General features: G+C 52.0%; 1 protein-coding gene across 1 annotated transcript in view; it reads left to right on the top strand.

Moving 5' to 3' along the window:
- The first annotated feature begins 13,512 nt into the window (after window positions 1–13,512).
- The window catches only part of LOC102935540, a 52,252-nt gene continuing 50,347 nt past the window's right edge, over window positions 13,513–15,417 (top strand). The window contains exon 1 of the mRNA XM_043533863.1: window positions 13,513–13,579. Within this exon, the coding sequence (XP_043389798.1) occupies window positions 13,528–13,579 (52 nt within the window). The 5' untranslated portion in view covers window positions 13,513–13,527. The remainder of the gene's footprint in view (window positions 13,580–15,417) is intronic.

The following is a 15,417-nucleotide window of genomic DNA, read 5'->3' as shown; positions in this document are numbered from 1 at the left end:
TCTGAGGACCTCTATGGAGAGAGAATACCAGGTCCTAAGGTGCTCTTTTGTCTAGCGGAGAAAGGCAGAACAAGAACCAATGGCTGGAAGCTGAAGCCAGAAAAACTGAAATTAGAAGCAAGGCCCACATTTCTAACAGTGAGGGTGGATAACCACTGGAACAAACTCCCAAGGGAAGCGGTGGATTCTCCATCTTCCAACGTCAAGCCTGGAAAATGCTTTGGCCAAACATAAGTTATTGGGCTCCTTACAGGGGTAGCTAGGGGAAAGGTAAGGCCCTGTGGCATGCAGGCAGCCAGACTAGACGATCTAGCGATCCCTTCTGTCTTCACGCTGCTAGGAAGCTATGAAGAGCATGTGTGGGGCCCCAGGACTGCATTAACTGGGATGTGCTGCAGATCGAGTGGCAAGCGTTTGTGCAGGGCCAAGCATGGATGAGCAGAGAGGGCTGCACGTCTGAAGTGTATTGGAGTGTTTATATGATGCCTGCTTGCACTATGCCTGGGCCCACCTACTGCTGCTGCTTCAGGACTCTCCTAAGGTCTCGGTTGCCAAATAAAACATTTTGTTTTAGGATTAGAAAACCTAAAAGTAAGTAGAACTGATGGCTCTGAGGCCTGTCTAGCACTCTGCTAAATAGGCAGCCAGAGACGAGGAATCAGCTGCCGCCATGGCTGCCTGTGTGCCTCAGTGACTTATTTCTTGGCTTCTTGTTCTGCTGACCTATTCTCATGGGCACCAGTCTGCTCTATTCTGTACTGGTGTTAGTAACAGATGAAGCTAGCTGGGGAATCAGCTGACGGTTACACCCTTCTGCATCTTGCTGCCATCTGCGAGGTGGGACAATGGCCAAAATCGCTTAACAGACAGACCGTGAAATCAGAGAGGAAAAATCTGAGCCACAGCCCTACTTTTCCTGTTTGTTTTGACAAGTTTTTGCCTCCGTGCCACCATGTGAACATAAAAACGGCCATAATGGGTCAGACCAAAGGTCCGTCTAGCCCTCTGTCCTGTTTTCTGACAGTGGCCAATGCCAGGTGCTTCAGAGGGAATGAACAGAACAGGTCATCATCAAGGGGCACGTTCGGAAGCTCTTTCCTTTCCACTTTCCTTTACTGGAATCGAAAATAGAAAAATACCAAAGGCCAGGGCTGAAAACCTGCCCTCACTGAAGCTAACTGCAACACTCCCATTGATTGGAATGGAGCCACGAGTGCCACTGAAATCCTCAACGGGGGTAAACTGGCATGGCTCCTTCGGCTTCGGTGGAACTATGCGGGTTTACACCCACGTTAGTGGAGCTATTCGGATTTACACCAGCAAAGGGTCTGGCTCAAAATGCAGAGGAAAAAGAATCCCACAAGCAAATTATTGGACAGACAAACGGTAATCAGTAAAGACCTTTGCAGCGGTAATGCATTTTATTGCTGTCCGCTGAAATGATGCAAGAGGCTTCCCGTCTGCAGACGGGGCCGTAACGGACTCTCCTGGGAATAAATACAAGGTGTGATCTGCCGCTGAGCTGGGAAAAAGTTAGGGGTTCTGATTTTTTTTTATTCTATTGTTTCTAATATAAAATAAAACATTGAAATGGAGAAAAATTCCAGTGAAATTCCAGCAGAGAGCCCTGTGGCTTAAGCTTTCATGAGCGAATACCCACTTCTTCAGATGCATGCATCCGACAATGTGGGTGTTCACCCACGAAAGCTCATGCTCCAATACGTCTGTTAGGGTATGTCTACACTACGGAATAAGGTCGAATTTATAGAAGTCGGTTTTTTAGAAATCGGTTTTATATATTCGAGTGTGTGTGTCCCCACAGAAGTGCATTAAGTGCATTAACTCGGCGGAGTGCTTCCACAGTACCGAGGCTAGAGTCGACTTCCGGAGCGTTGCACTGTGGGTAGCTATCCCACAGTTCCCGCAGTCTCCGCTGCCCATTGGAATTCTGGGTTGAGATCCCAATGCCTGATGGGGCTGAAACATTGTCGCGGGTGGTTCTGGGTACATATCGTCAGTCCCCCCTTCCCTCCCTCCCTCCGTGAAAGCAAGGGCAGACAATCGTTTCGCGCCTTTTTTCCTGAGTTACCTGTGCGGACGCCATACCACCGCAAGCATGGAGCCCGCTCAGGTAACCGTCACCGTATGTCTCCTGGGTGCTGGCAGACGCGGTATGGCATTGCTACACAGTAGCAGCAACCCCTTGCCTTCTGGCAGCAGACGGTACAGTACGACTGGTAGCCGTTCTCGTCATGTCCGAGGTGCTTCTGGCCACGTCGGCTGGGAGCGCCTGGGCAGACATGGGCTCAGGAACTAAATTTTTGGTGACTTGACCAGGTCATTCTCTTAAGTCCGGCAGTCAGTCCTATTGAACCATCTTATGGTGAGCAGGTAGGCAATATGTCCTTCTGCACAGTCTGCTGCCAGCCAAAGATGTAAAAGATAGATGGAGTGGATCAAAACAAGAAATAAACCGGATTTGTTTTGTACTCATTTGCCTCTTCCCCTGTCTATGGGACTCATTCCTCTAGGTCACACTGCAGTCACTCACAGAGAAGGTGCAGCGAGCTAAATCTAGCCATGTATCAATCAGAGGCCAGGCTAACCTCCTTGTTCCAATAAGAACAATAACTTAGGTGCACCATTTCTTATTGGAACCCTCCGTGAAGTCAACCCTGTAACCCCTCCCTGCATCAGAGCAACGGCAAACAATCGTGCATCTGAGTTGAGAGTGCTGTCCAGAGCAGTCACAATGGAGCACTCTGATTGGGCTAAAACATTGTCACGGGTGGTTCTGGGTACATATTGTCCGGCCCCCGTTCCCTCCCTCCCTCCGTGAAGGCAAGGGCAGACAATCGTTTCACGCCTTTTTTCCTGAGTTACCTGTGCGGACGCCATACCACCGCAAGCATGGAGCCCGCTCAGGTAACCGTCACCGTATGTCTCCTGGGTGCTGGAAGACGCGGTACGGCATTGCTACACAGTAGCAGCAACCCATTGCCTTCTGGCAGCAGACGGTGCAGTATGACTGTTACCCGTCCTCGTCGTGTCCGAGGTGCTCCTGGCCACGTCGGCTGGGAGCGCCTGGGCAGACATGGGCGCAGGGAATAAATTTTTGGTGACTTGACCAGGTCATTCTCTTTAGTCCTGCAGTCAGTCCTATTGAACCGTCTTATGGTGATCAGGCAGGCAATACGGATTGCTAGCAATCGTACTGTACCATCTTCTGCCGGGCAGGCAAGAGATGACGATGGCTAGCAATCGTACTGTACCATCTTCTGCCGGGCAGGCAAGAGATGAGGATGGCTAGCAGTCGTACTGTACCATCTTCTGCCGAGCAGCCATGAGATGTGGATGGCATGCAGTCCTTCTGCACCGTCTGCTGCCAGCCAAAGATGTAAAAGATAGATGGAGTGGATCGAAACAAGAAATAGACCAGATTTGTTTTGTACTCATTTGCCTCTTCCCCTGTCTAGGGGACTCATTCCTCTAGGTCACACTGCAGTCACTCACAGAGAAGGTGCAGCGAGCTAAATCTAGCCATGTATCAATCAGAGGCCACGCTAACCTCCTTGTTCCAATAAGAACAGTAACTTAGGTGCACCATTTCTTATTGGAACCCTCCATGAACTCCTGCCTGAACTACTCCTTGATTTAAAGCCACCCCCTTTGTGGATTTTAGCTCCCTGAAGCCAACCCTGTAAGCCGTGTCGTCACTCGCCCCTCCCTCCGTCAGAGCAACGGCAGACAATCATTCCGCGCCTTTTTTCTGTGCGGACGCCATACCAAGGCAAGCATGGAGTCCGCTCAGCTCACTTTGGCAATTAGGAGCACATTAAACACCACACACATTATCCAGCAGTATATGCAGCACCAGAACCTGGCAAAGCGCTACCGGGCGAGGAGGCGACGTCAGCGCGGTCACGTGAGTGATCAGGACATGGACACAGATTTCTCTGAAAGCATGGGCCCTGACAATGCATGCATCATGGTGCTAATGGGGCAGGTTCATGCTGTGGAATGCCGATTCTGGGCTCGGGAAACAAGCACAGACTGGTGGGACCGCATAGTGTTGCAGGTCTGGGACGATTCCCAGTGGCTGCGAAACTTTCGCATGCGTAAGGGCACTTTCATGGAACTCTGTGACTTGCTTTCCCCTGCCCTGAAGCGCATGAATACCAAGATGAGAGCAGCCCTCACAGTTGAGAAGCGAGTGGCGATAGCCCTGTGGAAGCTTGCAACGCCAGACAGCTACCGGTCAGTTGGGAATCAATTTGGAGTGGGCAAATCTACTGTTGGGGCTGCTGTGATGCAAGTAGCCCACGCAATCAAAGATCTGCTGATATCAAGGGTAGTGACCCTGGGAAATGTGCAGGTCATAGTGGATGGCTTTGCTGCAATGGGATTCCCTAACTGTGGTGGGGCCATAGACGGAACCCATATCCCTATCTTGGCACCGGAGCACCAAGCCGGCGAGTACATAAACCGCAAGGGGTACTTTTCAATAGTGCTGCAAGCTCTGGTGGATCACAAGGGACGTTTCACCAACATCAACGTGGGATGGCCGGGAAAGGTACATGACGCTCGCATCTTCAGGAACTCTGGTCTGTTTCAAAAGCTGGAAGAAGGGACTTTATTCCCAGACCAGAAAATAACTGTTGGGGATGTTGAAATGCCTATATGTATCCTTGGGGACCCAGCCTACCCCTTAATGCCATGGCTCATGAAGCCATACACAGGCAGCCTGGACAGTAGTCAGGAGCTGTTCAACTACAGGCTGAGCAAGTGCAGAATGGTGGTAGAATGTGCATTTGGACGTTTAAAGGCGCGCTGGCGCAGTTTACTGACTCGCTTAGACCTCAGCGAAACCAATATTCCCACTGTTATTACTGCTTGCTGTGTGCTCCACAATATCTGTGAGAGTAAGGGGGAGACGTTTATGGCGGGGTGGGAGGTTGAGGCAAATCGCCTGGCTGCTGGTTACGCGCAGCCAGACACCAGGGCGGTTAGAAGAGCACAGGAGGGCGCGGTACGCATCAGAGAGGCTTTGAAAACCAGTTTCGTGACTGGCCAGGCTACGGTGTGAAAGTTCTGTTTGTTTCTCCTTGATGAAACCCCCCGCCCCTTGGTTCACTCTACTTCCCTGTAAGCTAACCACCCTCCCCTCCTCCCTTCGATCACCGCTTGCAGAGGCAATAAAGTCATTGTTGCTTCACATTCATGCATTCTTCATTCATTCATCACACAAACAGGGGGATGACTACCAAGGTAGCCCAGGAGGGGTGGTGGAGGAGGGAAGGAAAATGCCACACAGCACTTTAAAAGTTTACAACTTTAAAATTTATTGAATGACAGCCTTCTTTTTTTTGGGCAATCCTCTGTGGTGGAGTGGCTGGTTGGCCGGAGGCCCCCCCACCGCGTTCTTGGGCGTCTGGGTGTGGAGGCTATGGAACTTGGGGAGGAGGGCGGTTGGTTACACAGGGGCTGTAGTGGCAGTCTGTTCTCCAGCTGCCTTTGCTGCAGCTCAACCATACACTGGAGCATACTGGTTTGGTCCTCCAGCAGCCTCAGCATTGAATCCTGCCTCCTCTCATCACGCTGCCGCCACATTCGAGCTTCAGCCCTCTCTTCAGCCCGCCACTTACTCTCTTCAGCCCGCCACCTCTCCTCCCGGTCATTTTGCGCTTTCCTGCAGTCTGACATTATTTGCCTCCACGCATTCGTCTGTGCTCTGTCAGTGTGGGAGGACAGCATCAGCTCGGAGAACATTTCATCTCGAGTGCGTTTTTTTTTTCTTTCTAATCTTCACTAGCCTCTGGGAAGGAGAAGATCCTGTGATCGTTGAAACACATGCAGCTGGTGGAGAAAAAAAAAGGGACAGCGGTATTTAAAAAGACACATTTTATAAAACACTGGCTACACTCTTTCAGGGTAAACCTTGCTGTTAACATTACATACATAGCACATGTGCTTTCGTTACAAGGTCGCATTTTGCCTCCCCCCACCGCGTGGCTACCCCCTCCACCCTCCCCCCTCCCTGTGGCTAACAGCGGGGAACATTTCTGTTCAGCCACAGGCAAACAGCCCAGCAGGAATGGGCTCCTCTGAGTGTCCCCTGAAGAAAAGCACCCTATTTCAACCAGGTGACCATGGATTATATCTCACTCTCCTGAGGATAACACAGAGAGATAAAGAACGGATGTTGCTTGAACGCCAGCAAACATACACTGCAATGCTTTGTTGTACAATGATTCCCGAGTACATGTTACTGGCCTGGAGTGGTAAAGTGTCCTACCATGAAGGACGCAATAAGTCTGCCCTCCCCAGAAACCTTTTGCAAAGGCTTTGGGAGTATATCCAGGAGAGCCGCGAATGCCAGGGCAAAGTAATCCTTTCACATGCTTGCTTTTACACTATGTATAGTATTTTAAGAGGTACACTCACCAGAGGTCCCTTCTCCGCCTGCTGGGTCCAGGAGGCAGCCTTGGGTGGGTTCGGGGGGTACTGGCTCCAGGTCCAGGGTGAGAAACAGTTCCTGGCTGTCGGGAAAACCGGTTTCTCCGCTTGCTTGCTGTGAGCTATCTACAACCTCCTCCTCATCATCATCTTCTTCGTCCCCAAAACCTGCTTCCGTATTGCCTCCATCTCCATTGAAGGAGTCAAACAACACGGCTGGGGTAGTGGTGGCTGAACCCCCTAAAATGGCATGCAGCTCATCATAGAAGCGGCATGTTTGGGGCTCTGACCCGGAGCGGCCGTTCGCCTCTCTGGTTTTCTGGTAGGCTTGCCTCAGCTCCTTCAGTTTCACGCGGCACTGCTTCGGGTCCCTGTTATGGCCTCTGTCCTTCATGCCCTGGGAGATTTTGACAAAGGTTTTGGCATTTCGAAAACTGGAACGGAGTTCTGATAGCACGGATTCCTCTCCCCATACAGCGATCAGATCCCGTACCTCCCGTTCGGTCCATGCTGGAGCTCTTTTGCGATTCTGAGACTCCATCATGGTCACCTCTGCTGATGAGTTCTGCATGGTCACCTGCAGCTTGCCACGCTGGCCAAACAGGAAATGAGATTCAAAAGTTCGCGGTTCTTTTCCTGTCTACCTGGCCAGTGCATCTGAGTTGAGAGTGCTGTCCAGAGCGGTCAAAATGGAGCACTCTGGGATAGCTCCCGGAGGCCAATACCGTCGAATTGTGTCCACAGTACCCCAAATTCGACCCGGCAAGGCCGATTTAAGCGCTAATCCACTTGTCAGGGGTGGAGTAAGGAAATCGATTTTAAGAGCCCTTTAAGTCGAAATAAATGGCTTCATCGTGTGGACAGGTACGGGCTTACATCGATTTAACGCTGCTAAATTCGACCTAAAGTCCTAGTGTAGACCAGGGCTTAGTCTATAAGGTGCCGCAGGACTCTTTGCCGCTTTTAGAGATCCCGACTAACACGGCGACCCCTCCGATCCAGTGAAATTCCAGTTTGCCTGCCAATCTGCCAAGGCTTTCAGTAATGGTGAGTTATAGGACTATTTACATTAAGTCTCCTCCTCCTCTCCAGAGACCCAGCAAACCTAAATGTCACCCTGAGATAATGGTTACGCCAGGATATTTTGTTGCACAGAAGAGATAATAACACAAAAGCATAGGACTAGTTACAGAAGCCCTAATCTGGTCCCATCCCCTGTGTCCGGGAGGAGACACAGTGTAACTGATTAAGGTGTCATGTCATCCCTAACAATAAAAAAGACTGGATGTTTTCTGGTCATGCATGTGGACCCATTATTTCTCAACTCTTCTAAGAACTTGTCTTGATATGCCAATGTCAATTTATCTCCCCTCCCCGCTTTTTTTTAACTGGAAACTGCCAAATGAATGTGTATCCGAATATGGGACATTTTTCCAAACAACTGATTTCCATCAAAGATATATGTGAGTACTGAAGGCAGTACAGTTAGGTAGCATTGCAAAACTCTGCCAGGATTTTCTTTTAATGAGGAAAGAGCTCTCTGGAGCAGCACTTCGGGACAGGGGTGTGTGTGTGTGTGTGTGTGTGTTTTCAAATGGAGTGTGTACCCATGCTGTCTTTCGAATGTCTGTGTTCAAAAAGGAAGAGCGTATTCATGCTGTCTTTTGTTTCGCCATAACACTGCCATTTTTATTGTTCTTCTGTCCAAAAAGGCAAAAGTTGGCCTTAGGATGCAAACAGAAGAGCCCTTACTCCTTCCACCTCACCAGTGAAACTTAAATGTCTAGTGCCAGATTCTGCCTTTCCTTACAACCCATGCATCCCAGTGGGGTCCAATGGGACAAATTCTTCTTAGTTACCCTGGAGTAAATCTGAAGTTACCCCACTGACCTCAGTGGATTTAGTCTAGATTTACACTAATGCCACTGAACACAACTTGTCCCAGTGGCTTGACATGGGGTGTAAGCCAGAAGAGAATACAGCCCCTGGTTTTTAATGGGCCCATTGGTATCTAACCCTCACCTAGGCTCTTAGAAAAATCACATGAATCATAGCAAGCGTTGATAAAAATCTTTGACTTTTATCTCAGATTTTATCAACACCAGACAGCTCCATGATTTCTTTTCTCTCCCCTTGGGGGCTTCAGAGTGCCAGGGGCCCAAGCCCAACCTCACCTCTTCCCATTTGCCTCATCCTTTCTCTGCATTACTGGTGCACAAACCCAGAGCGCTGCCTTAACGTTGACCAGCCAGCCTGCAAACCTAGCCACCAAATTCTGTGCATGAGACCTTGTAGGCCAGCTGGCATGGAGCTGGGGCCAGGATCCCAGAGAGCAGCCTTTTCCCCACTGGCTGTCCAGCACTGGAAGGTCACAAACCCTAGGACTTTGGAATAAAATAATTAGAATAACACCTTGTTGTGGTTGTGTTCGACCCCTCCCTGCCAGTTAGAAGCTGGTCAGGAACAGACCTTCCCCCTACAGTATACAATGTACTACCACTAACACAGCTACCCACTGGATCACACAGCTTGACTCCTCTCCCCACGTGGTGCATGCAGCAAAGCAGAACTGGACCAGACTCTTAGTGTAAGGTGGGTGTAAATTTCGCCTACCTCTGTCCACTGTGGCACTACAGTAATTTACACCTGCAGAGGTTCTGCCTCCTTGGTTCTTGTGGCTGGAGACAGTTTGTGGTGTCCTTGTGAGTTATGCAGGTTTTGGTCCATCGTTGGCTCAAAGGCCAGGGGCTGATTTTTCCAGGGGCTGAGCCCCTACAACACCAGATTAAGCTAATGAGAGCTCTGGGCGCTGCACACTTCTGAAAATCCACTCTGGCTCTTGCTGATTTCAGGGGGAAGAATCTGAGGCATTCCCATGCTGTCTAGCCAGGTGCCCCCCAAGAGAAAGCCTTTCCCTGAGCCCCTCTTCACTGTTTTATTCTGTAACGTTAGTGAGATGAATTGACACCTCCCTAATCCCTCTTTCGCTCTGGACCCTGTATTGTCCTCGGAGAGTGGCTAGGCAAGAAAAGCCTTTATAGGACATTTACCAAGTTCTTTTCCAAAGTATTTTCCTGACCTCTGAGGAGCTCCTCAGAACATTTCCCAGCTGACTGCTTTTCCCAGTACCTCCAAACCGGATATCTGATTGGGGGCAGTTTTCCTGAGGGACTGAACCACATCCGCTGTCTAGTTTGAAAAGGGCTCTTTCAGAGTGGTTTATAAACATTCCCTTTTTACTGAAGCATCCTGAGGGCTAATGCTGCTTTTAGCAGAGGCTCTCAGAGCACTTTATACACAGTAAATTAAGCCTCACTGTGCTTGTGTCATTTGTGAAATAGATATTGTTCTATCCTTTTTGCTGCTGGACAAACTGAGGCTAAGAGGTTAAAGCAGCTTGCTCAGAGTCACACAGCGAGTGGGTGGAGCTGGGTATACAAGTCAGGAGACCTGACTCCCAGTCCCCATTCTCCTCCTACACCGATCAGACAATTATTGACTATTTATTATTGGATTTCCTTAGCAGCTAGGAGCCCCAGCCAGGGACCAGAACCCCAGGGTGCTAGGTGTTGGACAAACCAAGAACAAAAAGTCTCTGTCCCAAGGAGTTTACAATCTAGCTGTAAGACGAGAAGTCAGATGGTTACAGAAAGACGGCAGAGTACAAGGAAACAATGACACAATATTGGTCACCATGCCAGGCAGTGGTCTTGGCAAACCAGCAGCCTCGCTGTTGTCAAATTTTTGTTAGGCACCACAGCAAAGGAGGGATTTTAAGGAGGCTTATTCATTAGTGTTGCGGCTGTTTCTGGGCACCCCTGCCAGGTGGGAGGGGCAGCCTGGGAGAAAGTACAAAGGTGATTGTTTGGAAATGTAACAAGCGGGTGCTGGAGCTGCCATCAGGGAGGCTTGGCAGAGGATGTGGCTTTGCGGCCATTCCTACACAATGCAGCGTTTAACTGAAAGGGCCATTTTTCTGTGCAGCCCTGGTGTCATGTTCTTGGTATCATAAATAACATCCCAAAGGGCTGTCTCATGAGCCTCTGCCTGCCACCTTCAGTCTGTCTGAAAGTGGTACTGTGCATGGATCCCACAGGTACTATCCAGCAGTTGTGTTCATTAGCAGAGCTAACCTCGGACTGGTGCTGAAGCAGAATATCTGACCCTCAGCCTTCACCAGCCTGGCCTGGATTTCCTCCATTTCACCTGGGAAATGTAGTCATGAAATTAGTGCCAATTATAGCATAAACTCTTCAGGGAAGGGACGGTCATTTACTCTATGTTCATCCTGCATCTCGCGCAGTGGCACCCAGCGATGGTGGGCCTGGGGCTTCATAGTTGTTCAGAGGAGTGTAATTTGGCTCTAAAGAAGCCATTGTGCTTTTTGTATGAGAAGGGGAGGGGATGGGTGTCCTTGACCAAAACTCCCCCTCCTCCTATGCTCCTTGTTTGCCAGCCCCAGTTAGCCCCTGAGGTGGCTGCAGGTCAGCAGTGCTTTAGGTTGGAAAGGATTGTGGACCCCTGTGGAAGGAAGGATGCTACAGAGCTGCAACATGAGCTCTCTGGTGCTGAATCCAGGTCCCACTGATGTGAACTTTGTAACTGGCCTGGCTCTTGGTGAGCAGGAAGCCTGTGCTGCTCTCTCACGCCCGCACAGCTGGGTGAATATTAGTTGATTTGCAATGGTCTCGCCTTAGTTTTTTAATTCACTGACTTTACCGAGTTTCATGTGCACTGTGCCTGGGTGGTGGGTGTCCCATTCCTCCCTGAGGTCAGTGGAGTTACCTGGGCACTCCACGGGCTGCACTGATCGCTGTTCTTACACTTCCTTTCACACACCGCTGTCACCAAAGGATTACACAGGCAGCCCAGGGCCCGCCTAGGAACCCAGGAGAGGCTGCAGGCGTGCAACAGGGCTGAAGGCCGTTGTTTTCCATTCCAGTCCCTGTGAAATGATCCTTCTCTTTTCCGGAGGAGGGGCTCGACTGCTTTGCTCTCCAGAGTGTCTCTCCCCCCCCGACCCGTCTCCCAGCGCCGGAGCAGCGCACAGAGGCGGCCCGGGCAGCGGCACGTTCCTTCCATTCGTGGCCTGGTTCCTGAACGCTGCTGCTACATTGGTTTTAAAGAGGGGGATGAAAGAGGGGCTGCAGGGTGTGTAACAAGCCATCCACTCTGCCAAGGGCATCTAAGAATCACACACTGGAGCTTCCCCATCAATGTAGGGCCTGTGGTTAGCTCCCTCCTCCCTCCTTTGGCTCCGGTCACTTTTTTCCTAGATGGGGGGTGGGGTGGGGGGAATTAATGTTTCCTTCTTTTCTTGTTTCCTCCTCTCTCCCTCGCTCACCCCCCCCCCTCCCAGCGTCAAGCAACAGATTATTGCAAATTCCTCCCGCCCCTCCTCGCGAATGCCCCTTTGATGCGCCTCCCTTCCCAGCCCTGCCTCGCTGCCAGACTGACACACGCACGTGCCCGGGGTACACCCAGCCAGAGGGGGACGGGGGCTGCGTGTTTGCACCCAGCGAGGAGCCAGTCGGCAGCCGACGCCGAGGCAGCCGGGCGCCCCATGTAACCCGCTCGCCCAGCCCGGCTCCCTCCAGCCCCGCGCACTCGCAGGGCTCCGCCCCGGGGGCTTCTTCTCACGGGAGAGGCGCAGCAGCGGAGCCCCCACGGTCCCGCCCCGGATTCGGTCGGGGACTGGAGGTAAAGGCGGGGAGCCCGGGAAAGTTTCCCCGCGGGTTCTGGGCGCCAGGCGGTGGGGCGGGAGCTGGGACGGCTCCGCCCGCGCGTCCCCCGGCTCGCCGCTGTTCTCCGGCCCGGTGCTTCGGGATCCGGCCGGCGGCGGGGCGGACAGTGGGGCTGGGCGGCGGGGGTTTGTCTGGAGAAGGCGCCGCACGCCCAGACCTCGGGGCGGGGGCGCCGGGAGCAGCGGGCTCTGCGCCCCGTTCACGGGCTGAGCCCTAAAGCCAGCTGGGGGGGTCCGAGCCGCCACCCCAGGGCGCCGCGTTCGCGGGGGGAGGAGGGTTCCTGGGGATTCCAAGTGGGGAGCCCCCCCGGGTTCCAGAGCCCGCTGGGCGGGGGTGGGGAGCCCCCCCCCGGTTCCAGACCCGGTTCCAGAGCCCGCTGGGCGGGGGTGGGGAGCCCCCCCCCCCGGTTCCAGACCCGGTTCCAGAGCCCGCTGGGCGGGGGTGGGGCGCCCCCCCGGTCCAGACCCGGTTCCAGAGCCCGCTCGGCGGGGGTGGGGCGCCCCCCCGGTTCCAGACCCGGTTCCAGAGCCCGCTGGGCGGGGTCAGTCCAAACCCATCTCCCCTTGCTGGTATTTTAGCTTACATGTAAGCAAGCCCCCCGCCCCCATCGGGTCTCCCCCGCCCGCCATGGTCTGTCTGTCCCGGGGGGCAGCTGGGCCGGGACCCAGCCCCCCATGGCGGATTGTCGGGCAAACTCTGGAGCCGCGGCTGTTTACAAGGGGCGGGGAGGCGGCTGGCTGGCGCGGTCCGGCTGCCGGCGACGTGACCTGGGAGTTAACTAGGAGCGGCCAGGGCCCGGCTGGCCACGGGTCCTGCCCCGACACCCCGGCCCCGGCTCCCCCGCAGCCACCCCCCATTTACAGCTCCTGCCCCCAGCAGGCAGCCTGCCCCTCCCTAGCCCCCCCCGTCCAGCCTGCAGCCTGGCCCCCCACGCTCCCTCCCACCAGGGATTCACCCCCCGCCCCCAGTGGGCAGAGCTCCAGTTCCCCCTTTGGGAGGCATGGGGGGCATGCATTGTGCCCCCTACCCCTGGTTGGGAGTTGGGGGGCATGCCTGGGAGGCGTGCATCCGTCCCGCTGCCCCCCTTGTCTGCAGGGCAGTGCTTTGTCGGCAGCTTGGCCTGGTCTGGCACAGGAGGGCGCCGGGTGCTTGGAGCAGGCAGCCTGCCGGAGCCCCATTGTTCACGGTGCGTCCCCCTGGCTGCCTCCCACCCAGCTACTTGTTGGCGCTGCGTGTGCACATGTCTCTGTCTCTTCTTTTCATTGTGAGTCCTTCCATTCCAGGCACGTGACCTGCCTTGTCGTTTCCATGCCAACTCCCTGGTACCATGATTCCCCCCTCTCTCACATGGTTGCCTGGATACCAGTTATCCCTGCCTGGTATGGAAGGATGCTCTTGTCTTGCCTGCTCCCCTTCTCCCCTCTTTCACAGGCAGCCACACAAGCGTGTGCACACCCATACAATCCAAGGGCAGAGATACCTTAAAGATATCAGTGCTAGGTGGATAGTCTCACAGGCATCCTCTAGTGCACACGTACAGTGTGATCCGCTTCCACGCACTCATACGAGCATGCACACACAGTCACTCTCACAAACACAGGCACCGTCTTGCACAGTCTCTCTCTCTCACACACACACACACAATCATCTTGCGTACTCATCCAGACATATGCACAGACAGCCTCCCAGACAGCCTCACACGTGCACACACCTCTTCTCACAGTCACAGACATCACTTACACACCCTCACGTCCACTCACACACCCGTTCCCATATGCACAGCCACATCTGGAAAGCAGTCCTTTTAATCTGATTTTTAAAAAAAAAATCCCCCTTGTCTAGTTGGGTGTTTTATGCCCGTGGATTTGGAGAAGAGCAAAGGAGCATCTAGTTGTGTATATCAAAATGTTTTGAAATACAGTTTCTTATGTTGTTAAATATTTTAATGAAGCTGCAGTAATATAAACAAATCAAACACTTTATCCCACAGAGGAAAAGGGAGGCCCTATCTATCTCTAGCTGTATCTTTAATTAAAGAGTCCTGAAAATTGTATCTCTGAATCCATCCAATAGAGTTCAGATCCGAAAGGAGTGATTTGCAGGAGGGGCAGTGACAGGTGGCATATCTGGATCTGTATGAGCTTTACAACACGAAAGAGCAGCCTCTGAAGAAATGTTTTCAAAGCTGCATAAGGATTATGACTTATGTTAGCTTCCCTTGTACCATTTTAATGAGACCGCTGTTTGGAGGTGTCACTGTGCGCCCTGTTCTCAACACGACATGAAATTTCTACTCCTGTAGGTTGTTTTCACTAGCACCTAACTCTGTGTTGAAAACAAAAAGAAAACCTTATTAAACAGAGGGAAACTCCTGAGAATTAAATTCCTTTTCCCATATGGAAAATGTTTCTGCAGAAATACTGTGTGGCTTTGAGTCGAGCAGCAGGGGAACAGGAGCTGAGGAATGACAGATAACATTTTAGATTCAGAGCTGTTCTAGACGCTGCAAACCAAGGACAGTAGTTGCTAATTCCAGGCGGAGGGGAAATGTATAAAACAACATTCATGTTACAATGTCCTCTGTAGACTCGCTGAGGAATCTGACTGATGTGGGGTGAGTTGGTTGCCATCTTGTTGCTATGAGATTTCTGTTTTACTTTTACGTTTTAATTACATGTGATTGCTTGACACATGCCGGCCTGGATAAAATATCGCACATAGATGTGAATTTGTCAGTAGTTTAAACTTCTGTAGTGGGGACAACTTTCATGGAGGATAAGTCCATCAATGGCTATTAGCCAGGATGGGCAGGGATGCAAAACCATGCTCTGAAGTGTCCCTAGGCTCTGTTTTCCAAAAGCTGGGAATGGGCGACAGGCGACGGATCACTTGATGATTACCTGTTCTGTTCATTCACTCTAAAGCACCTGGCATTGGCCGCTGGGCTACATGGGCCATTGGTCTGACCCAGTATGGCTGTTCTTATGTTCTTAAATATGTCAAACTAGAAACTTAAATCTATTCCTCTCACATGTTTGCCCTCAAGGTGTTTCTTTCCATAATTGCAAATCATCCAAGGACTGGTCCTGGCACTTGCTTAGGCTGGGGTGCGAAGTGCTACTCCCGAGGGCATTCTGTGCCAAAAAATAAAAATTCTGTGCACAGTATTTTAAAATTCTGTAAAATTCTGCAAATTGTATTTGTCAAATAAATGTGG

The sequence above is a fragment of the Chelonia mydas genome, chromosome 22 (assembly GCF_015237465.2).
Source record: "Chelonia mydas isolate rCheMyd1 chromosome 22, rCheMyd1.pri.v2, whole genome shotgun sequence".
Taxonomy (NCBI): domain Eukaryota; kingdom Metazoa; phylum Chordata; order Testudines; family Cheloniidae; genus Chelonia; species Chelonia mydas.
Note: the sequence above shows the minus strand (reverse complement) of the source record. Positions and strands in the feature narration are given on the sequence as shown.